We start from the raw sequence: 23,566 nt of genomic DNA on the forward strand, positions 1-23,566 counted from the left end.
AGCGGCAACACCTCCAGCCAATAGGCAGCGAGCGTCCGCGCGGCCGGGCTGAGGTGATTCGGCGCAGCGCTGGCGCGGCCCCGCCCCTCTCCCTGCGGCGTCGCGGAGGTGGGCCCCGCGCTCGTGTCCTTCCGCAGAATGTGGATGACGCCCAAGAGGAGCAAGATGGAAGTAGACGAAGCTCTGGTTTTCCGGCCCGAGTGGACCCAGCGCTACCTGGTGGTGGAGCCCCCGGAGGGCGACGGGGCCCTGTGCCTCGTGTGCCGCCGCCTCGTCGCTTCCACCCGCGAACGCGACGTGAGGCGCCACTACGAGGCCGAGCACGAATACTACGAGCGGTACGTGGCGGAGGGCGAGCGCGCGGCCCTGGTGGAGCGGCTGCGGCAGGGCGAGGTGCCCAGCGCCGACCCGCTCACGCCCGAGGAGAGGGCCGCCCGCGCAGGCCTGGGGCTCTGCCGCCTCCTGGCCCTCAAGGGTCGCGGCTGGGCCGAGGGCGACTTCGTGTACCAGTGCATGGAGGTGTTCCTGAGGGAGGTGCTCCCCGATCACGTCGGCGTGCTGGAGAACATGGATCTATCCCCGGAGATCGCGAGGCAAAGACTCCTGAATATCGACAATAACCTACGCAGTCAGCTCGTCCACCGCGCCCGGGACTTTAAGGCCTATTCCCTTGCCCTGGACGATCAGGCTTTCGTGGCCTACGAGAACTACCTCCTGGTCTTCATCCGTGGCGTGGGCCCCGATCTAGAGGTGCAGGAAGACCTGCTGACCATCATCAACCTGACTCATCACTTCAGCGTCGGGGCGCTCATGTCGGCCATCCTGGAGGCCCTGCAGTCGGCGGGGCTCAGCCTGCAGAAAATGGTCGGCCTCACCACGACCCACACCCTGAGGATGATCGGGGAGAACTCGGGCTTGGTGTCCTACATGAGGGAGAAGGCCGTGAGCCCCAACTGCTGGAACGTGATCCACTACTCGGGCTTTCTCCACTTGGAACTCTTGACTTCGTACGACGTGGACGTAAACCAGATCATCAATACCATCTCGGAATGGATAGTTCTGATTAAGACCAGAGGGGTGAGGCGCCCCGAGTTCCAGCCCCTGCTGATTCAGTCCGAGTCGGAGCACGGGGAGAGGGTGAACGGACGCTGTCTGAACAATTGGCTTAGGAGAGGGAAAACGCTAAAACTCATCTTCTTGCTCAGAAAAGAGATAGAGGCGTTCCTGGTGTCGGTCGGGGCAACAACAGTCCACTTCACGGACAAGCAGTGGCTGTGTGACTTCGGCTTCCTGGTGGACATCATGGAGCACCTGCGAGAGCTCAGCGAGGACTTGCAGATCAGTAAAGTCTTCGCAGCTGCCGCCTTTGACCACATCTGCGCGTTTGAAGTAAAGCTGAATCTATTCCAAAGTCACATCGAGGAGAGAGATCTCACCCACTTTCCCTCGCTCAGAGAAGTTGCTGAGGAATTCCAGCAGCAGTTCACCGAGGATCAAAAGATCTTTGATCCCGATCGGTACCAGATGGTGATATGTCGGCTCCAGAAAGAGTTTGAGAGACATTTTAAGGACCTCAAGTTCATCAAAAAAGACTTAGAACTTTTTGCGAATCCATTCAGCTTTAAGCCTGAATACGCCCCGATTTCGGTCAGGGTGGAGCTGACGAAACTTCAGGCCAACACTAGCCTTTGGAACGACTACAGAATCAAGGACTTGGGCCAGTTCTACGCCGGCCTGTCTGCCGAGTCTTACCCGATCATCAAAGGGGTTGCCTACAAGGTGGCATCTTTGTTTGACAGCAACCACATCTGCGAGAAGGCTTTCTCCTATTTGACTCAGAACCAGCACACTCTGAGCCAGCCGCTGGCGGATGAGCATCTGCAGGCTCTCTTCCGCCTAGCCACGACGGAAATGGAGCCCCACTGGGATGATCTCGTGAGGGGGAGGAATCAGCCCAGCCCGTAGGCGATTGCAATGCAACGGTGAAAACCTGCAGGACTTCAGTTGAAAACGCAAAGCTTGATTTGCCTTTTTGGTTTTTTTTTTTTGTTTTTATTCAACTTGACTCGTTTGGATTGTGGGAGAGCACCGAGCTCTAACCAGCTGTCTAAATTGGTCACAATTCAAATCCTTCAGACAGTTGCCGGCCTTTTTTTTTTTTTTCCATCTCAAATGGCATCCTGGAACTGGGGGGAAAAAAAAACAGTTTAATGACAGAATCGATGTCTTTGACTTTTGTGATAGAATTGATTTTAAAGAAGTTTAATATTGATAATGTGAGTTGAATTAAGTCTGGGGTTTTTTTTTTGACGTGACCTTAAAGATACATGCCAAAAAAATTTTTTTAGCTCTTATTTTTAACGAAGTGTTAAAATTCTAAGACACGTAGTCTGAAATTGTGAACTACCATAACGTGTGTTTGAAACAGTTGGCAGAAACTCAACAAGTGTGTAAGTTTCTGAAATGAAAGAAGATACAGTGGAGGTATTTTGTCTAACAATGTTTGACACTATTTTTTTTTTTTAAAAAAAAAACCTGTTTCTGAGTCTGAAATAAATATTGACAGATTTCTTCCCTCTCACTTTTCCCCTACCCACTCCAAAGACGGTGGTGTCACCAACAGAGGGAGTAATCAAAACTTTAGAGGAGCAAAACTTACTTTTAAGTTGCTGATTTAGGAGGCATCCTGCAATTTGGCGATCAGGCTAACCAGTTCCCCAGGGGGGGTTTCCCCGGCCTATTTCACAGCTGGGAGCTGCTGGGTCAGCTCGCCTGTGAAAGGACCACGGTAAGTATGCAATCTCAGCCGTTGTCAGGTATTTTTTCCTCCCTACTCTTCAGACAGCAGTTGACCATGTCAAAAGAGTGAGGGGAAAAAAAAAAGTTTTTTGCTCCAGGTTCAGGAGGTTGCAAGTGCTTTAGCTTATTGTCAAAGCTGCAAGTTTTGCTTTAAAAAGAAATTCCAACTTAAAGGAAAGAAAACAATTTCCCAGTGATGATGTAGGTGTCGTAGTTGTCTTGTTGGCTGCCGGAAGTGGCTGGGTAGAGCTACTCTCAGAAAGCAGGTACATGCGCAGGTTGTATGATTGCGTATTTCTGGTATGACAGTGCTTTATGCCTAAACAATTTAAAAAAATGCATCAGAGTCCAGTATGTAAAACTGATTTAAAAATAGGACTCAAATTGCAGATCCTTCCTCAAGTATAATTTGCTAACTGTTGTGCTGAGTCCTGTCTTAATCATCAAAGCGCATTCTAGCTGGCAGATGGAACGAACTAGAATGCATCAAGAATTGAGAGGACACGGTGCTTGACCAGTCACAGCACGTGCCATAAGTCTATAGCCAAAGCGTGTCAGTGGGTCTCCATCAGGGGCAGTAAATCTTTTTTTCAGAAGGGTGTTGGGAAATGAAGTGGCACTCTTTGGGTTGTCATACTTCTAGAACGTTCTAACAGCCAAAAGACTCCCACCCCTGCAGTGTCTATGTTCCCCTGGCACAATGAATAATTAACCCTTCTAGAATGTCAGTTGACCCCGATGTAGACTGACTGATTTCAAGGGACATGGCAAATTACCGGTAGAATGAAACGAGAAGGGCAAGTGGGCAAATAGGAGACAAATTCCAAATTCAGGTCTGCGTGGTAAGGTACAAGGAAAGCTTTGGTAAGTTCCAATAGCTCACAGTACCCCTTATATATCAGTAAGCAACATTGTGCTAAAGAGCTGTTTCCTGTTGTACATAGAACAAGCTTGTATACTGACAAAATATTTATCAAGACTGTCAGGATGAGATTTAAAACAGAAGAGGAATCTACCGGTAGTTTCCCAGTAGCTTTAAGTATTTTTCTTCCCTCCTTTTCTCACAGTTTTATTTTTTGTAAGAAAGAAGACTTGAGAGCAGTTTTGCTTTTTCACCCCAGTGCTTTCAAGTGCGCATTGTACATTTGTGACGTTCTGGTATGTTTTACTTACAGTGATAATCGGATTCATTCACGATGTTAGAAATGGAAGCCAAGGATTTTAAAAATTTGCTCTCAGCAATAGAAAATTTGCTCCGAATTAGTCTTCTTTGTAAAAAGCTTTCGAAAGTGTGGTATTTTACTGTTTTCTGTATTTCTGTTAACTGCATGGCAGTCTTATTTTTTTTTTTATTATAAATACAGTTATTACTGGTCATGTGGTATCAGTGAATATAGTCAAGTACTCATTTTTGTGGGGGGAGGGCGGGGAGAGAGCTCTGCCCTTAGCAGATGCTTTCCTGTTTTTTGAAATATCTGTATTTCCAGTTTCTCATATTGCCATCTAAACTGGTCTGCCTGGCTCAGTATTCTTGGAATGCCTGGTGACTTTGGCTTTGAGGAGGTAACCATCTACGCTCTCACTGTCCTGGCAGGTACCTCTTGCCTTAGGTTGGTTTTGCGCGTTGGCTTGTTCACGGCTGCCTTCCGTCAGCTCCTCCACCTGACCTGGTCTCCCCGGCATCCGCTTCCATCCATGAAAATGGCTCGTCAATTCCTCTCTTCTGCCTCTCTCTCTCTCTCTCTCATTCACCAATCTCATCGAGTCCATTTTGCTGTCTCACAGGCACCACCACCTAACTTGCTGCTTCTCTCGCGTCCCCTCTTGGAGTAGATGGCACTGCTGTCAGCCACTCGGCTGGCCTTGGCCTGCCACAACAACTTGGTTATCTGTGACTTCTGCCAACTCTACGGTGTGTTATCCTGCTTACTTCCAAACTCTCGAGCTAACCTAACTTAGTCTCCTCCGTAGTCTCTCTCTCCTGTGGATTCCTTGTCTGTACTGTAGCCACATTGTTTCCCCGAAGACCCATCTGGGCACTCCATCACATTCACCATTTCTGTTATTCTGTCAGGTACTAATGCCATTTCACCCAAGAATCTTTCATTTATGCCTTCTGGCAGACCCATCGAGTAGGCCAGGTGCCCTTCCTGTGGATCCCGTGGACACCCTGCTCCTCCCCAACCACATACTTGGGACATTTATCATGATTACTTGCTGATCCCTGCTAGACTGTAAACTTTACAAGGACAGGGACCACACAATCCTTGCTCATTTGTATCTCTGGTGCTTAGCTCAATGCTTCACATTTCACTACATATGTGAATAAGTAAGTATTCGTGCAGTATTCTCTGATCTTTGACATTTGCGATCCCATTTGACCTGTATAGTCTTCTTTGCTTAGATTGTACAACGGGTGATTGTGATCCACATGTTACAGGTTAGGAAGTGAAGCCCGGTTCTTTGTGACTAGATATCTTACTTTCTGTTCTCATAGTGTAGTGTTGTGCTTGGCATGTGACTCAAATATTTAAGATGTCAGTGGTCAATAAATTGAGATTGCAGTTTTCCATAGTAAACATTAGTAAAGTCAAGATTCAAACCCAGGTGAACTTAGGTGAGTCCGTTGTGCAATATTAAGTTTGTACATCCATGAGGTTGTAGGTATTTTATTTTTCCAAAGGCAGAATTCTAAAGAAACTAACATAGAAAACAAAAAGATAAGACCTATTTAATGAACCAAGACGGTACTTCAGTCATTAAAAAGTTGCATTCCGTATCAGACAAACATGATGCTTAAAGAGTTAATATACACTTTTCCTTTTGTAGGCGTCCACCCTAGGAGAAAATGGCATGCTATTTACTTCCTCCTTTCTTTACAGATGGTTTCTGACTTCTGGGATTTAAAAGTAAGTAAATTTAATAAAATACCAAAAGAGTGACTTAGCCCTTCCAGTCACCTTGATGCTCTGGTCACTTGCTTCCCTACCTGGAGAATGTCCTTATCACTCCCCCAAGTGGAAACATCCGAAGCTGACAGGTCGTGGGTCTGTCCTCTTCAGGTTTACTCTGTGGCTTTGCCTTCTTGTCCCCCATGCTTCTGTGTACTTCATCTCTGGGCGACTGGGGCTCCCCAGGCTCAGATTGGAGGGCTGTCTCCCCCCCGTCTCCTTTTCCTGGAGTCATCTTGTTCACTTTTAGGGATCAAAGAGTTGGACTTGGTCTGGGGCACATGAATTCATGCAAGATGTCTTAACAGTAGATGTGATAGTCCTGCGGCACTTTGATCCTTGCTACAAAAAAAAAGTGTAGTCAGCCTTCAAGGAATTACTTTTACCTTTTTGTAATTGAAAAATTGCCTCATGCTACCCAGTAAGTACTTAAGTTGGTGAGTTTTCTACCACCTTTCATTTCTTGCTGCAAGCTGACAGTTCTTTTCTCAGCTCATCATCTGCCATACATTTTGTCAAACGCAGTCAACTGGAACCACAGAGTTGGTTTATTTGTTTTGTTTTCTATAGTCAAGGGCAGATGATTTGGCATAGAGTTTCTATCAAGGGACAATTTTGCCTCTCCAAAATGTGAATTTCCTACAAAATTTTCCATCTTCGAATAGCAGTTTCCTAAAATTGCCTCTCAGCTAACCAACTAAGCCAATTTTAAGTATTTTAGGTCTTTTTTTAATAGCCAGTTTCTGTGTGCAGATGGGCTGGTGTGCCATGGGCCAGCGACTGTACACCCTTCGTTGGAACTTAGCAGAGATGCCTTCCTCCACATGGGTAAACTAGAGCTGGTGGGGACAGTCCGCCCTGCTGCTCGATCTCTAAGGAAGACATTTGGTTGGACTCTGGTCCATTTAATAAATTCTGTCTGGGGCTGCTTTTGTTCTGAGTTGAGTCGTTTGAACAGAGCACGGCCCACAGAGACTGAAATAACCGTTCTGTGATGCTCTACAGAAAAAGCTTGCTAAATCTTGCTTTAAATTTTCCTTTTCTGCAACTTGGGTCATCCAGGGTGTGGCTGTTCACTTTGAAAAGTGAGAAACTAAGGTCCTTTAAAGCACATTGTTACGCTGAAGTTTAGGGAGTTTAATCCTTCCACAAACCTGGGAAGAAAACTGAAAATATTTGGAAAACAATCCTAGCGAACATATGGTTCTATCTCTTCAGCTCAACTTTTTTTCTTTTTTACCACCCCCCAACATGTTTTTCTTTTCATGAGGTGAAAGTTAAGCGTACAAATTTGAGGTGCACACCTTACTGGGTTTTTCTGTACCTTGCTGTCCCTGCCACACATAGATAACTATTCTGACCCTCTAGTACCATTGGGTAGTTTTGCCTGTTCAGAAACTTTATGTAACTAGAACATTCATGCACTTTTTTTGCGTCTTTTGCTCGTTGTGTCAGAGTAATAAATGTTGTACGTAGCTGCAGTTCCTTTTTAACATTTGTGTATGACTCCATTGTATGATTGTTACAACTTCTCCATCCTGTTGTTGGTGGAAATTTTGATTATTTCTAGTTTGTGGTCATTATGAATAAAGTTGATATGAAAATTTCCGTGTTTGTCTTTCGGTGAATATGTTTACCCAATCCCCTTGTGTTCTCTTTGGCATATAACCCTGCTTTCATATTTCCCTTTATGGTTGTTTCTTTAAGCAGATCATATTTATGAAGAGAAGGAGACACAGAAAGATCTTCCATGCCCTGACTCGCTCTGCAGCAATGGCCTGAGTTGAACTGGTCTCACAGTCTGAAGCCAGGAGCCAGGAGCTTCTTCCAGGTCTCCCATGGAGGTGCAGGGTCCCAAGGCTTTGGGCCATCCTCTGCTGCTTTCCCAGGCCACTGGCAGGGAGCTGGCTGGGAAGTGGTGCAGCTGGGACACGAACGGGTATCCATAAAGGAACTTGCAGGAACCCTCCTACAAGAGGAGGATTTGCCCATTGAGCCATCATACTGGACTCATGTGTTGGCACACCAAGCAGAGATTTCATAAATCGGGTGATTGCACTTCTCTGTTAAATCCTGCCAAGGTTCTGCATCATAGGCTCACGGCCTGCGTGGCTTTGCATGATGCTACTTCACACGTGGGCTTCTCCCCTCCCAATGCTGCAGCAGCATCATTGATCCCAGTTGTCTAGCTTCCTCATTTTGTACTAAACACTTGTTGATTTGGGAATCAAAATCAATGATTTGGCCCTCTGCTTAAGAGGTAATCTAAGTTTGACATGAACCACAACTCTGTTGCAATAAATCGGTTATCCCAAGTAATGCTATTTTATTCCTGAAAGAGACTAAAGATTCGGAGCTCTGGTGAATTTAAGAAACATAAACTTGTGTTTTCGTTCTGATGATGGATTAGAATTCAGCTTGACCGTGACGCTGTCAACCCGTTCACTTCTGTAGGGTTAGGTGTGGCCTCAGAGGCAAGGGTGAGCAGACAGGAGCGAGGCACGCTTCTGATACGTCCAAACTAGAACACTCATGAGAAACCTTTAGAGGTTCTGGTATGGTAGCCTAGCAGCTAAAGTCTCACCTTGCACGCACGGGGATCCCATATGATCACCATTACCAATCCCAGCATCCCTGCTTCTCATCCAGCTTGGACTGGGAAAGCAGTCAAGGACAGCCCAAAACCTTGGGACCCTGCACCCACATGAGAGACCTGGAACTGGCTCCTGGCTCCTGACTTCAGATCAGCTCAGCTCCAGCCTTTGCAGCTACTTGGGGAGTGAATCAGCAGATGGAAAATCTTTCTCCTTATCTCTCCTATCTGTATATCTGTGTTTCCAATTAAAGAAAAAAAATCTTAAAAAAACCTGAAAGATTGTATCATTGTTAGTACAGTATTTTTTACCATAAAACAACCAAAAATTACTTTTTTTAAGATTGTTTTTATTGGGCCCGGCGCGGTGGCGCAAGGGTTAAGTCCTCGCCTTGCACGCCCCGGGATCCCATATGGGCACTGGTTCTAATCCCGGCAGCTCCGCTTCCCTTCCAGCTCCCTGCCTGTGGCCTGGGAAAGCAGTTGAGGACGGCCCAAAGTTTTGGGACCCTGCACCCACGTGGGAGACCCGGAAGAGGCTCCTGGCTTCGGACCGGCATAGTATCGGCCCGTTGCGCTCACTTGGGGAGTGAATCATCGGACGGAAGATCTTCCTCTCTGTCTCTCCTCTTTGTATATCCGCCTTTCCAATAAAAAATAATAAAAATAAATCTTTAAAAAAAAAAAAAGATTGTTTTTATTGGAATTGCAGGTGAGATTGATTGATGGAGAAAGGAGAGACAAAGATCTGTGTACTGATTTCACTCCACAGGTGGCCACAAACCACCAGAGCTGAGCTGACCCGTAGCCAGAATCCTCAGTGTCTCCCACGTGGGTGCAGGCTCTGGGCCATCCTCTACTGCTTTCCCAGGCCACATGTAAGGGGCCGGATGGGAAGGGAAGCAGCCGGAGGCACAGACTGGCACCTATGTGGGAGCTGGTACTCGCCAGATGAGGGTTTAACCACTGAGCAATCATGCCTGACCCATTACCTAGATTTAGAAAAGACCAAGCTAACATGGTACAGCATGGATGAACTCTGAGAATATTATGTGAAGTGAAATAAGATGTTCACAAAAAGACAAATACTATGTGGTACCTCTTAAGTGAAGGTGCTTCGAGTGCAGTCTCAGGCACAATGGGTACTTGAGCCGAGAGATAATACAAAACCATGAGACATACTGATATGCAAATGATATATATCTAAATCTTTGTCTACACATGTCTGATAATATTTATAAATCATGTTCAATCAGATTAGCAGCAATAACGATGGAAACACATCTTCACAATTTCAAGGATGGAAGATTTGTTCTATGACAGACCTTAGCAACCTCAGTGTGTGGCCCTTTTTTTTTTTTAAGTTTTATTTATTGCAAAGTCAGATATACAGAGAGAAGGAGAGACAGAGGAAGATCCTCCGTCTGCTGGTTCACTCCCCAAGTGAGCGAAACTTCTGGAGCTGAGCCAATCCAAAGCCAGAAGCCAGGAACTTCTTCCAGGTCTCCCATGCAGGCCCAAGGCTTTGGGCGGTCCTCAACTGCTTTCCCAGGCCACAAGCAGGGAGCTGGATGGGAAGCAGGGCCGCCGGGATTAGAACTGGCACCCATATGGGATCCCGGCGTGTTCAAGGTGAGGACCTTTAGTTGCTAGGCCACGATGCTGGGCCCATGTGGCCCACCCCCTTTTTTTTTTAAGATTCATTTATTTTTATTGCAAAGTCAGATATACGGAGGGAGGAGAGATAGAGAAGAAGATCCATCCGTCTGATGATTTACTCCCCAAGTGACCGTAACGGTCGGTGCTGTGGATCCGAAGCCAGGATCCAGGAACTTCTGGGTATCCTACACAGGTACAGGGTCCCAAAGCACTGGGCCGTCCTCTGCTGCTTTCCCAGGCCACAAGCAGGGAGCTGGATGGGAAGTGGAGCTGCTGGGATTAGAACTGGCATCCATATGGGATCCAGGCGCGTTCAAGGTGAAGATCTTAGCCGCGAGGCCACAGTCCTTTTCTTAATGAGAGCATCACTTCTCATTAAAAGGAAGCTTTTCATGACTTCTCTTTGGTGGATTCAAATTGCCAGCATCGTGGCTCTTGCCCTGCCGATCAGTGCTAAGTAGGATCAACGTGTGTTTATCCTGATGACAGCTATTAAATGGCTAATGGGCATTTAGTATAAATAGCTTGAGTACACTGGACAGAGAGAAGATTGTTCTCCTGGGACAAAGCAGGTTGGTGCAAGATTTCATCCTGCGGCTTAGGACGCTGCACGGTTTCAAATGTATGAGCTGTTTATTTTTGGAATTCTTTATTTTCAGACCTTTTTTGACAGCCAGGAAACTACGCCATGGAAAATGAAATTTGCTGAAGGGGCACCATTGTAGTAAAGTACCAAGGTGCAGAAAGAATGGTGGCGGCCAGGGGCTGGACAAAAGACAGAATGAAAGTTGCTCTTGAATGCACAAAGAATTCCAGTTTTGTAAAACATGAACAATTCTGGTGATTAATGTTGGTACAATGTAAATGTTCTTAATACCAATGAACTATACAGTTAGTGAATATTTGATCAGAAAAAAATCAGGTTTCAGAACATGTAATTTTTTTTTTTAAGATTTGCTTTTATTTGGAAGGCAGTATTACAGAGAGAAGGAGGTAAAAGGTTTCCCAACCACTGGATCACGCCCCCAAATGGCTGCAGGTGACCAGTGTTGAGCCGATCTGAAGCTGGGAGCCAGGAGCTCCTTTCTGGTCTCCCATGCTGAGTGCAAGGACTTGAGCCATCCTCCCCTGCTCTCCTAGGCCATAAGGAGGAAGCTGGATGGGGAGTGAAGCAGCTGGGACCTGAACTGGCTCCCATATGGAATGCTGGTGCCAGAAGTAGGAGGGTTAGCCTGCTGTGCCAGCTCAGAACATGTCAAGTTCTGCCAGAAACATCCCATGCCTCTCCAGTTTCGCTGTTACGTATTTACTTAAGAAAAATAAACAAAACAAAAACATCCATTGTTTGAAAATATGTGTAATAGCTTTATGCACAGTAAACCAAAAATAGACAACGAAGCAAATGTGCACCAATAGGAAATGGATAAAAAGCATCCTGCTCACATAATGGCATGCTACTCTGGAACTACTGGCACACAGAAAAATACAGAGAACTCCAGCAGTTGGGGGCTGAGTACTTGGCACCACTGTGAAGCTGCCACGAGGCATGCCCACATCGGGTGTTCTAGTTCCAGCTCTTATTTTTTTTAAAACAGTTAACATTCATTTCGTGCTTTTGCTTATAAAGCACTGTTTTTTTTTTTTAATTAATAGTACAAAGGTGAGCACATTACAGATCCACGTGGGCCACGTGGATTAGAGCAGTGTGGGATACTGTTTCAGTTCTCCCTCCTGTGTTGGCTGGGGGAGAAGGTGTGCCACCTCTTCCAGCTCTTTCCTTTCTTCACGCTGGGAGAGGCAGCAGGGACTGGCTCAGGCAGGGACCTGGATCCCGCCCACCCCCTTGGGAGAGAAGTCACTGTGGATTGAGTTCCGGGTCCCTGACTTCAGCCTGCCCCTGTCCTGGCTATTGTCAGCATCTGGGGAGTGAAACGGCAGATGGAAGATGTTCTCTCTGCATTTCCAATCAAAGGAAGGTAACTAAATAAAAATGAGGAGTATATTATGCTGAGAAAAAAAACAGACACGGGGGAAAAATGGACATATGCACACCAGGATATTTGATATCGACAGCAGAAGTTAATTTATGGTTACAGATATCACGGGAGTAGTTGCCAAGTTAAATAAAGGGGGTGAAATTAGGGCTGAGGAAGGCTGGGAGCTAATGGGGAACATGGGAGTACAGAGGAGTTACTGACTAGACAGGCTCAAGGAAAAACATCCTCATTGGATGAAAGTATTTAGACCTTGACCACGGGCTGTTGATTCCACAAGTGCACATTGATTAAAATTCAGCAAACTGTATCATTAATAAACTTGAGTTTTCTGTTACACATCCAACTAATTGGCATTTGAACAAAAGAAGCTTCTGGAATTTTCTCCCTGCCCTCCCCCTCTCCCACGTCAACGAAGCAAATCTGAAAAGTACAGTCTTCACATTGTCCTGTGTGCTTCGACATGTAACATTTATAAAACGACACCCACTGACTTCCGGGGAGCAGGTTTGTAACAAAGCAGGAGGTGAACGCCGACTGGCAAAGCCCTCTTAGCCAGTGGCACAGGGTGCCAAGAGGGGTGTAAGAGAAATCTAATCTTCCTGTAGCTGAATAACCTGACACGAGGGTAAGAGCTAGGTCCCGGAAAGGGATGCTTGGTGAGCAGCGGCTCCGGCATTATCTTTGGTAGCAGTGAGGAAGCTGGTTTCCCTAGCAACAGGGACCTGCTTAATGAGCGGTGCTAGGTAACAGACAGGAACATGGCCCTAGCAAGGGTACAGAACAGAAACAAATGTAAGAGGTCCTGGAAAAACACTTCAGTGGCCTCACCTGCTTCTCTCCTCCCTAATCCCTACCCTTTTAGAACAGCCACTTGTAATAGCCTTACATCAGGTCTTTTCATTTAAATGTATCTCTATTTATTGCCAATTCTTTATCAACTCCAGGCACTTTTTTATTTATTTGCAAAATCACATCTTATGTGATTAGTATTCAAAAATATGGTGAACTTGTAAAACTTAACAAAAATAGGGTCCGGTGCGATAGCCTAGCGGTTAAAGTCCTCACCTTGCACGGGCCAGGATCTCATATGGGCATCGGTTCTAATCCCGGTGGCCCCACGTCCCATCCAGCTCCCTGCTTGTGGCCTGGCAAAGCAGTCTAGGATGGCCCAAAGCCTTGGGACTCTGCACCCGTGTGGGAAATCCAGAGGAGGCTCCTGGCTCCTGGCTTTGCATTGGCTCAGCTCTGTCCTTTGCGGCCACTTGGGGAGTGAACCATCAGATGGAGGATCTTCCTCTCCATCTTTCTCTCTGTGTATCTGCCTTTCCAATAAAAATAAATAAATATTTTTTAAAAAACTTAAAATATAGACTCTAAGTAAAAATGGGCAAAAGCTGTGAGTTGTCATTTCTCCAAACATGCAAATCTGTAATTTAAGAAACAATTGAATAGCTCAATGTCTTCCTCATTAAGAAAAGTCAAATTAAACTATAACAAAGTGTCATTTCCTAGCCATGGCACAGCTACTTTAAAAAAAAAAAAGGTGTTATTTATTTATATGTTGGAAAGTCAGATTTACAGAGAAGAGAAATAGAGATAAAGATCTTCCACCCATTGGTTCACTCCCCGAGTGGCTGCAGTGGCAGAACAGAACCAATCTGAAGTCAGGAACTTCTGTGTGGGTGCAGGGTCCCAAGGCTTTAGGCCGTCCTCTGCTGCTTTCCCAGGCCACAAGCAGGGAGCTGGATGGGAAGTGGAACAGCCAGGACATGAACCAATGTCCATATAGGATCCCGGTGCATTCAAGGTGAGGACATTAACCACTAGGTTACTGCACCAGGCCCCTAATTTTTCTTTTCTTTAAAAATAAAATAATGCTGGGCCCAGCGCGGTGGCGCAAGTGGTTAAGGTCCTCGCCTTGCACGCCCAGGATACCATATGGGCGCCGGTTCTAATCCCGACAGCCCCGCTTCCCATCCAGCTCCCTGCCTGTGGCCCGGGAAAGCAGTCGAGGACGGCCCAAAGCTTTGGGACCCTGCTTCCCGCGTGGGAGACCCAGAAGAGGCTCCTGGCTTTGGATCGGCATAGCATCGGCCCGTTGCGCTCACTTGGGGAGTGAATCATCGGACGGAAGATCTTCCTCTCTGTCTCTCCTCTCTGTATATCCGCCTTTCCAAAAATAAATAAATAAATCTTAAAAAAAAAAAATAATGCTGAAAAGCTTATGCAAAAATGAGAACTGTCGAAAGGATCCCCACCAAGAGTTAAACATGCATTTATCACATGACTGACTGCAGAACAGCATTCTTCAACACAGGTCCAGGAGAACTGAAAATACGGGTCACTCAGCTGGAAGTTCTGGGTTGAGTTTGGGGGTCCTGGCTTCAGCCTGGGTCAGCCACGGCTATCGTGGGGACCTGGGGGTGGGGGGGGGGTGAGCCAGTGGATGAAAGGTTTCTCTATGTCTCTGCTGCCTTCCACATACCACGCTCATCTGAATTCCTTAAGCACTTGCAGATGGCTGGTCCCTGAGGGCAAGCAACAATGAAAAGTTGTGAAAAGTTGTGAAAAGTTTCCGTGCTTTGTGAAAAGGAAAACACACAGAGACAGGGAGTGTGCAGAGCCTGTCTGTGCAGGGCCTGGGCTCAGCAGGTGCCAGGCAAATCTCAGCGCCCTGCGCAAATACCACTCTGCTGCGAGGCGCCAGGAGGCCCCAGAGTCCTGCAGCTGCACACGTCTGCCTCGCGGTGGCGCCCGGCAGCTCCTGGTGTCTCCAGCTCCCCCAGGACCGAACAAAGAGAGGACCCTATTGCCGCGGGCAAAGAGCGACCTTGTCGGCGTGGCTGCGCTCAGCACGGCAGGAAACCCTTCCCGCTCTGCCCGCCGCCCACCTGGGGCTCTCTGTGGTCCTGACAGCCTTTCTTTCATTTCCTGGTCGCTCTGCCTTTGTTCTTCCCTCTGGCCGTGAGAGTCAGTATCTGGGTTCCAAACGCAAATTCCTTGGCGAGTTCCTGATGATGCCTGCGCCCCACACCGAGGCGCTAGGATGGCTAGTGAATGTCATGGATTCCAATTTGGAATTATACTTACCTAGTCTGCTTCTCGTTGAGGCTATTTATGCAATATGTTCTACAAGTCAGTCAAGTACCAGGGACCTGGGAACAGATGAGCATGATAAAAAAACAAAACAAACAAACAGACAAAAACTTAGACTTTAACGGTAAATAAACAGTATGATCAAGACTGTTACAGAAACGGAAAGGGGTGAAAATGGGGCAGTGGGCCTGGCTGTTTGGGGCAGTGGGAAGGCTGTGTCAGGCCACACACACCACTAGTTTCTCCAGCGAGGTCACACATGCTGTAGTTCCTGGCTTTCTGCAGTTTTTACCAGCTACATCTGACATATGTTGCTTTCTTAAAAAAAAAAAAATTGATTATTTTATTTGAAAGTCAGATTTTATAAAGTGAAAGATCTTCCACCTGCTGGTTTACTCCCTATATGGTCACAACAGCCAGAGTTGAGCCAGGAGCTTCTTCTGGGTCTCCCACGTGGGTGCAGTGTCCCAAGGATTTGGGTCATCCTTGACTGCTTTCCCAGACCACAAGCAGGGAGCTGGATGAGAAGTGGAGCAGCCAGGACACGAACCAGTGACCAGATAGAATGCCAGTGCCACAGGGCAGAGGATTAAGTCAGCTACATGCCAAGCTGTGACTGACTTTGATTTGCCGGGCACCCATCAAAATTTCAATTAGTTGCATACGAACTTTGACGAAACAGAGCCTCTTGTTCCCGTCTCTAAGGTAAAAACTCAGGAGACATTTTATACCAAGCCTACCATCCATCTGTTCATTGGATCCACGTTAGACGGAGCCTGGCTGTCCCAGTTTGCTGCACAGGAGGTGGGAGTCACGGATGCGCAGGGATCTCCTTCCAGCTGGGCTCCCAGTTTGGGTGAATGTTTCCTGGCCACAGCCTGGTTCTCGCTGACTCTGGCAGCCACTGTGTGTTGGCGGGCTGATATCGCGGTGCTTTGGACCTTTGGCATCTATCGCCATCTCTCCTGCGCTGGCCTGCAGCTGCCTTCTCTTCTCTTCTCTTCTTTCTTTCTTTTCCTTCCTCCCTCCCTCCCTTCCTTCCTTCCTCTCTTTCTCTCTTTCTTTCTCTTTTCTTCCAACTACCAATTACTCTCACTCTCCACCCTAACCTCCACTTTAAAGGGCTGAGACAGGGTGGTCCAGCATATCACTCTGATCTTACAACTTTTTTTTTTTTACTAGTTTGCCTAAGGGGGGAGCTGGGTGATTTGCATTTTGTCTATCCTTGGGAAGGCACCTGCTCAGCTTGGCTCAATGAGCCATGTTCAAGGTTTGGAGTCCTGTGATACAAACCAGGCTGGTGATCTGGGAGGGGGTATCTTCAGGGCAGCAGAGGCACTCACATGACGTTTCCCAACCTTGGTAGGACTGAAATTTTGAGCTGGGTAATTCTTTGCTGTGGAGGGGAACTGATCTGTGTCTTATAGGATGCTTAGCAGCATCCACGGCCTCCACCTAGCAGACTCCAGCAACACCATTCCCCTTCTGGAAACTTGTGATGATCAAATATGCTTCCAAACGGGGCTGTCCTCCCTAGCACAGCATGTCAAGCTGTTACTTGTCGAGCCAACATCTAATGGAATGCTGGCTCCAGCCCATCTGCTACTGGAATGCTTTGCTTCTAATCCAGTTCCCTGCTGATGCTCCTGGAAAAGCAGTGGAGGATGACTCAAGTTTCTTGGGTTCCTTGCACCTGCGCGGGAGACCAGATGGTGTTCTAGGCTTCTGGCCGCAGCCTCCCACAGTCCTGGTGTTTGCAAGTCAATTCATTATTGAATTAGTGGATGGAAGATCTCTCTCGCTTTGTTTCTTCCTCTCACTGTGTCATTTATGCCTTTCAAATTAATCAATAATTTTTAAAACGATTCCCAACAGTGCTAGCTATCCCCTTGGCCAAGAGCCACTGTTCTAAGTCCTGTCCAGGGAGCTATGGTGGTAGTCAGGAGGCATGTGGGTCTGAAGGCTCCTGATGATGTGTCTGTGTTTATTAGGGCTGGCTCAGAAAGCTGAGATGGACAGATCCTGCCCTGGTGGGTTCAGATATGAACAGCTGACTAATCAAACTCTGTGTGTGTGTGTGTGTGTGTGTGTGTGTGTGAAAGAGAGAGAGAGAAACGGATGGAAATATGAATGCATTAATTGGTTTCTCTGCATAGAGTTTTGAGGATGTACAGTCCTGGGTGGGGGTAGGCAGCTAGGGAAGGATTTGCACTGTACATAGTCTGTAGTAACGCTTTTATGATATTGGAGTAGATTCGCAATGCATGTGCCACACTTCATTGCAATTCTTAGATGTGACACAAGAATTAGTTCTGTTGGAGTAAAAATGAAAAACAGAACTTGCCGTTAAGTGGATTTTCAGGTTATATAGTCTTGTTTGCCTCTAGACATATGTAATACCTAATATATGAAAGTACTTTAAATAATTCTTGGAAAATGGAGTTAAGAGATGTGTATTTTGGTGCCAAAAAAAAAAATTGAAGCATATGGATAAAAGGCATCATGGATGGCCCAAGTTCTGGGGTCCCTACAGCCACATTGGAGCCTCAGATTTGCTCTTGGCTCCTGGCTTTGGATTGGTCCAGTTATGGCCATCGCTACTATTTGGGGAATGAATCACCAGCTGGAAGACCTCTGTCTCTGCTCTGTCTCTGTCCTTTTCTCTGTAAACTCTGCTTTTTAAATAAACACATACATTATTCTAAAAATTAAAAAATGAGATGTTCGGGCCCGGCGCGGTGGCGCAAGTGGTTAAAGGTCCTCGCCTTGCACGCCCAGGATCCCATATGGGCGTCGGTTCTAATCCCGGCAGCCCTGCTTCCCTTCCAGCTCCCTGCCTGTGGCCCGGGAAAGCAGTCGAGGACGGCCCAAGGCTTTGGGAACCTGCACCCGCGTGGGAGACCCAGAAGAGGCTCCTGGCTTCGGATCGGCATAGCATCGACCGTTGCGCTCACTTGGGGAGTGAATCATCGGACGGAAGATCTTCCTCTCTGTCTCTCCTCTCTGTATATCCACCTTTCCAATGAAAAAAATAATAAAAATAAAATCTTAAAAAAAAAAACAAAAAAAAATGAGATGTTCGTGGAAAGCAATTATGAAAAAAAACCATAAATGTGTTTTAAACTTTTGCACCAAAATAAACATACCTAGATATTTGATTTAGTTTTAAATGTATTTGTTTCTTAGTTTATTTAAAAGGTGGATAGAAGCAGAAAGAGTAGAGCAAAGAGTACGATACTTCACTCTACCTGCATAAGATATGATCTGAAATTTCCATTTTCTGCTTGCAGCCACGGGTGACACTGAATCCTAAATGAGCTTATAGCACGATTTTTTTTTCCCTGATCTCCGTAACATCAATTTAACAGCTTCTCCCTCTTAGTTAGCACTCCTCATGTATGGGAGCCATAACATTTGCAGTTGGAGATATATACATGGCAAAAATAGCATGAATCTCTTTTTTCTTCTTCACAATTTCACAGTTTCCTTACTGCTGATTTTAATAACTACAACATAGGAATTTTTTTTTCCTGTTAAGACTTTATAGGTTTTTTAACTTTAAAAAAGGCTCTTTTTTTTAAACTTCCTTTTAGCATATGCGAATTGCTAGCATCTCTAGTCTTGCCAATTGCACGTCATTTTTTAAAGTAAAATGAGGATTCCTTGGATGTGAGCACTTGCCATGCCACAGGTGACAGGTAAGCGATGGGGTTCCTGAGCGACTGGCACAGAGGTTGCCTACACTGTGTGGATTTGATGCACAAAGGGGCGATTCGCATCCTGGGGAGGACATCTCAGGATGGCATACTGTTTTATTGTACTCCTCAGAATGACATGTGCTTTGAAACTGACGGATTGGGAAGTCTTGGAGCTGGCACTGCTGGGCACAAGGGGACCCAGTGACATGTATGCAGCTTTCACCTGGATGCCAGCAATGAGGACACAACGCAAGACCTCTCTCACCGACTGCTCTGGGCCACCAGCTGCTCTGCTGAGCTTTGCAGCCTGTTGGTAGAGTCCACAGTGACCCCCGCTGGGACTGAAAGACTGACCTGAATGGCCGCTAAGATAGTGGGGACATCTGGTAACATGCATTCCGCCCGCCCCCCCCCGCCCATGGATCACCACTCCAGCACTAGAAATGCACTAGAGCCATGACAGCTGTGCTTCCCGTTTTAACTCTTTAATTTTTAGTTTTATTAGAAAGGCAGATCAGATTTACGGAGAGAGGGAGAGAGGGAGAGAAAGAGAGAAAGATCTTCCATCCCCTGGTTCATTCCCCCAATGGCCGCAATGGCCGGAGCTGATCCAAAGCCAGGAGTCAGAAGTTTCTTCTGGGTCTCCCATGCAGGTGCAGGGTCGCAAGGCATTGGGGCCATCCTTGCTGCTCTCCCAGATCACAAGCAAGGAGCTGGATGGGAAGTGGAGCAGCTGGGACATGAACCAGCCCCCGTATGGGATGACGGCACTTGCAAGATCAGGATTTAGTCGATTGAGCCATTGTACTGGGCCTTCCTGTTTTAATATCAGCGCTGCTAACGCCACCTGCTTTGGGATGGAATGCCAAGAGAAGAGCTGCTGCTCATGCAATCCAACAGTGCAGTGCAGTGGTCAACAGCACAGTTTTGTTTGGTGCCCACTGTCACATCAGTGCCAACCACCTCAACAGGCACTCTCACAAGTAACAAACACCTTGAAGGGAACATTGAGACTTCAAGTTGTCTGACTCGAATATTGGGCTTCCACGTGAGAATGGTTTTATCAAGACAAAATTGGATATTTCCCTGTAGTTGGGATGGAGAACTAAAACCACAACTCTGCTGCCTGCAGCTACGTCAGGTGCAGCAAATATCACCTTGACCCCCCTCTTTGCTTGGGTGGAAGCTCTCTTTTGATGCAGCCAACGTCGTTGGTGGGATTATTCTTGTTCCCCTGTCTTGGGTGAGCAGTCTGTGATTTTCTTTCTCTGTGACATTTAAATCCTGAAAGTGACGTCACCACACTGCGTAGACAGACTCATGAAATTAACAAGGACTGGCGATTCGTTTGAGGAACTCACTGAAAGCAGTATCTGCTCTCTGCAGAAGTCCCACGTGGAAGGCTCTCTTCCAGATCTTCACAGTTCCAAAGGATGCACACAGAATATTCTGGAACATCATTCTTGATGCTCAACAGGCATATTTGGAATAGTCTGCATGAATCCTTGTGGCTGTCTTCTGTTTTCACTGACTTCTGTGTAGGAATATGTCTCTTTTCTTGCTATGCCAAATGTAACTTTCTATAAGTGATGTGGTGGTCTACCAATAACCTCGTGAGTCTTGGCAGATTCGTCAGTTGAAAGCCTCGCAGCTGCCCTATTTTCATCCAAACTCAAGATGTGATTTAGGGAGCAAAACTGAGAAGAATGTGTGCCAAGCCAGCATTAATCAGGTTGGATTTTGGTTGTCATTTCAAAAGTGGAAATAAATGTATACACTTAGCAGTACTAAGTGTGTCTTTTGAAAATTTTGTGACAAGTTATATTCTTGGGATTACTTATAATAAGATGTTACAAAAGAATTATATTCCAGACTGAAAGAAATGAATGGAAAGAATATAACCCAGTAGCGTGCAAGTGTATTGGGTTATTACTCATATATATATAAAGCACCTTACATTACTGAGATATAAAGAGCTGTGCTTTAAAAGACTGAAAGATTGGGCCCGGCGCGGTGGCGCAAGTGGTTAAAGGTCCTCGCCTTGCACACCCGGGATCCCATATGGGCGACAGTTCTAATCCCGGCAGCCCTGCTTCCCTTCCAGCTCCCTGCCTGTGGCCCGGGAAAGCAGTCGAGGACAGCCCAAAGCTTTGGGAACCTGCACCCGCGTGGGAGACCCAGAAGAGGCTCCTGGCTTTGGATCGGCATTGCATCGGCCGTTGCGCTCGCTTGGGGAGTGAATCATCGGACGGAAGATCTTCCTCTCTGTCTCTCCTCTCTGTATATCCGCCTTTCCAATAAAAAAATAATAATAATAATAAATCTTTAAAAAAAAGACTGAAAAATAACTAAAAATGCTTTTGATGTCTTTATTCACACTAAGAAAGGTAAGCAGCTGGAGGATATAATTGGAAGTAAGCTGTAGTGAATCTGTTTTTAGAGATCCTGCTGTCAATATTTAATTGAAAAGATACCTGAAGTAGAAAAGTATTGCACAGCTGAGAAATTTAAAGGATAATATACAAAGCTGAAAGCTGCATCTGCCGAATCTCCCAATATCTTTCTTAATGAATGACTATCAAACAGTGTGGAGTTCTCACGGATTTATTTATATTTTCCTTTGTGCTTTAAACAGAAACTCTAACACTTGTACATTGAAAGGATTCCACCAAGATGTCTCGAAAAGTGGCTTTCATCAGGCAAGAAGGAAATAAGTTTCAGAATTACTATTCAAGTGAGATGTTTATTTTGAGGTTTCAGACAGCGAATGGAACCAGTGTAATTTCAGAAGTCCAAAAAGATTTTTAGGTGCTTAGATTGTAGACTTTTAGCGATGATTTCTCCAAAACAAAAACCTGTTTTAAAGATTTATGTTTTTATTGGAAAGTCAGATATACAGAGGTGAGACAGAGAGGAAGATCTTCCGTCTGCTAATTCACTCCCCAATAGCCTGCTGGAGCTGAACCAATCTGAAACCAGGAGCCAGGAGCTTCTTCCAGGTCTCTCAAGCAGGTGCAGCATTCAAAGGTTTTGGGTTGTCCTCAATTGCTTTCCCAGACCACAAGCAGGGAGCTGGATGGGAAGTGGGGCTGCCAGGATCCTGATGTGAGCAAGGCAAGGATTTTAGCTACTAGGCTACCATGCTGGATTCTACACTGTTCTTTATTTATCTCTCCCTTTGTTTTCGGTTTTGATTCCTGTAGTATAATAGGCATTTGTACTTTTCTTTTCCCCCTGTAGCTTTGTTGTAAAGTAATCTTTTTTCTAGTTCCTTCCCCCAGTGTTAGGGGGTACCTTCTCCCTTGCCTTTGACAGGGTGCAGGAGTTCAAAGATTTTACTTCGTTTAAAATGAATTTTTGCTTTTCTAGGTCGTAACGATTTTGCTTGCTTTGGTTTCTTTAGCCGTTAGTAGCTGAGTTTAGCACTTGCTTTTCAAGGTTTGAACAGTAGGGAATGCCATATTGTTTTGGCTTGTTTAGTTAAACAAAACTCCTGGCATTTCGATACTGATATGAAAGCTTCTTAAATGAAGATTTTCTGTTTCGTTTGGTACTTGCTTGTACAGCTAAAATTTGTTTTACATGCACATTTATACAAACTTCTTATGCTTTCAAGTGCTTTGTTTCCAATCTCTGACTTCAACGGTTCTAGGGGAAAGGTGTTTCCCCCACATTTTTGTGTTTCCAGTAATATTCTAGAGAGCTCACAAAATTTTGATGCCATGGCTGTCAGTTTTTAGTGAGTGCAATGAGACTCATTTGAAAATATGCTGTTTCTAACCTTTCCAAGGCCACAAAATTAGCTACAAGGTTATTGTTGTGTCCTGAGTAGGAATTGCTTGTCAACATATGTAGCAAATTGTGTGGAAATGTAACTTGATTTGAGGCATCTGCAATTTTGTGCACTGCTCTGACAACAAAAGCATCATGTGAAATTGGTTAGGTTTTGCAGGTCTACATATGAGCTCTTGTAAGAGAACTCACAGCCTTTTTGGACTTGTCGATTTCACATTTGTATTTTTGGTCTAATGAATGATATCATCATAAATAATTATAAACTTATTCTAGTTTTTACACATTGAAAACATTACCAAGGGCCCCGCACCGTAGTCTAGCGCCTAAAGTTCTCATCTTGTGTGTGCTGGGGTCCCATATGGGTACTGGTTCTAAACCTGACTGCCCCGCTTCCCATCCAGCTCCCTGCTTGTGGCCTGGGAAAGCAGTCAAGGACGGCCCAAAGCCTTGGGACCCTGCACTCGCGTGGGATATCCAGAACAGGCTTCGGGCTCCTGGCTTCGGATTGGCTCAGCTCTGGCCACTGCAGCCACTTGGGGAGTGAATCATCGGACAGAAGATCTTCCTCTCTTTCTCTCCTTCTCTCTGTATATCCGCCTTTCCAATAAGAATAAATAAATCTTTAAAAAAAATTACTAAGTTCACAACAATGATTTAAATTCAAGGCTTATTTTCTTGTAGGATAGATCCTTTGAGTAAAAAGGAAGCCAGTTGAAATAATTTTCATGTGACAATGCTACTGATTTGATAAGTTGAAGTTCAATTGCCTGTATTTTCAAATTTGGCAACTGACTGAAAAGCTTCAATGAGTGGACATTTGGCACAGCAGTTAGTTCACGGCTCCAGAGGTCCACATTTTATGTTGAAGTGCCTGGCTGCCCTCCTCCACAGCCAACTTCCTGCCAATGCAAACCTTGGGAGGCAGTAAAGCTTGCTCAGGTTCTTGGAATCTTCACCATTCCTTTTGAGAAACCTGGC

At 45.9% G+C, this 23,566-nt stretch overlaps 1 protein-coding gene and 1 long non-coding RNA gene across 2 annotated transcripts; both read left to right on the plus strand.

The window, feature by feature from the left end:
* Positions 1–124: 124 nt before the first annotated feature.
* EPM2AIP1 (EPM2A interacting protein 1) lies at positions 125–2,448 on the plus strand. The gene has a single exon (XM_040964374.1). It carries the CDS (start codon positions 139–141, stop codon positions 1,963–1,965), a length of 1,827 nt encoding a protein of 608 aa, XP_040820308.1. The 5' UTR covers positions 125–138; the 3' UTR covers positions 1,966–2,448.
* Positions 2,449–2,861: 413 nt separating this feature from the next.
* LOC121145495 lies at positions 2,862–7,354 on the plus strand. The gene is made up of 2 exons (XR_005882023.1): positions 2,862–5,708; positions 6,001–7,354. It is a non-coding gene; the product is annotated as an uncharacterized LOC121145495 (long non-coding RNA).
* The last annotated feature ends 16,212 nt before the right edge of the window (positions 7,355–23,566 follow it).

Source organism: Ochotona curzoniae, unplaced genomic scaffold (assembly GCF_017591425.1).
Source record: "Ochotona curzoniae isolate NIBS_2020 unplaced genomic scaffold, NIBS_Ocur_1.0 contig_1302, whole genome shotgun sequence".
Lineage (NCBI taxonomy): Eukaryota > Metazoa > Chordata > Mammalia > Lagomorpha > Ochotonidae > Ochotona > Ochotona curzoniae.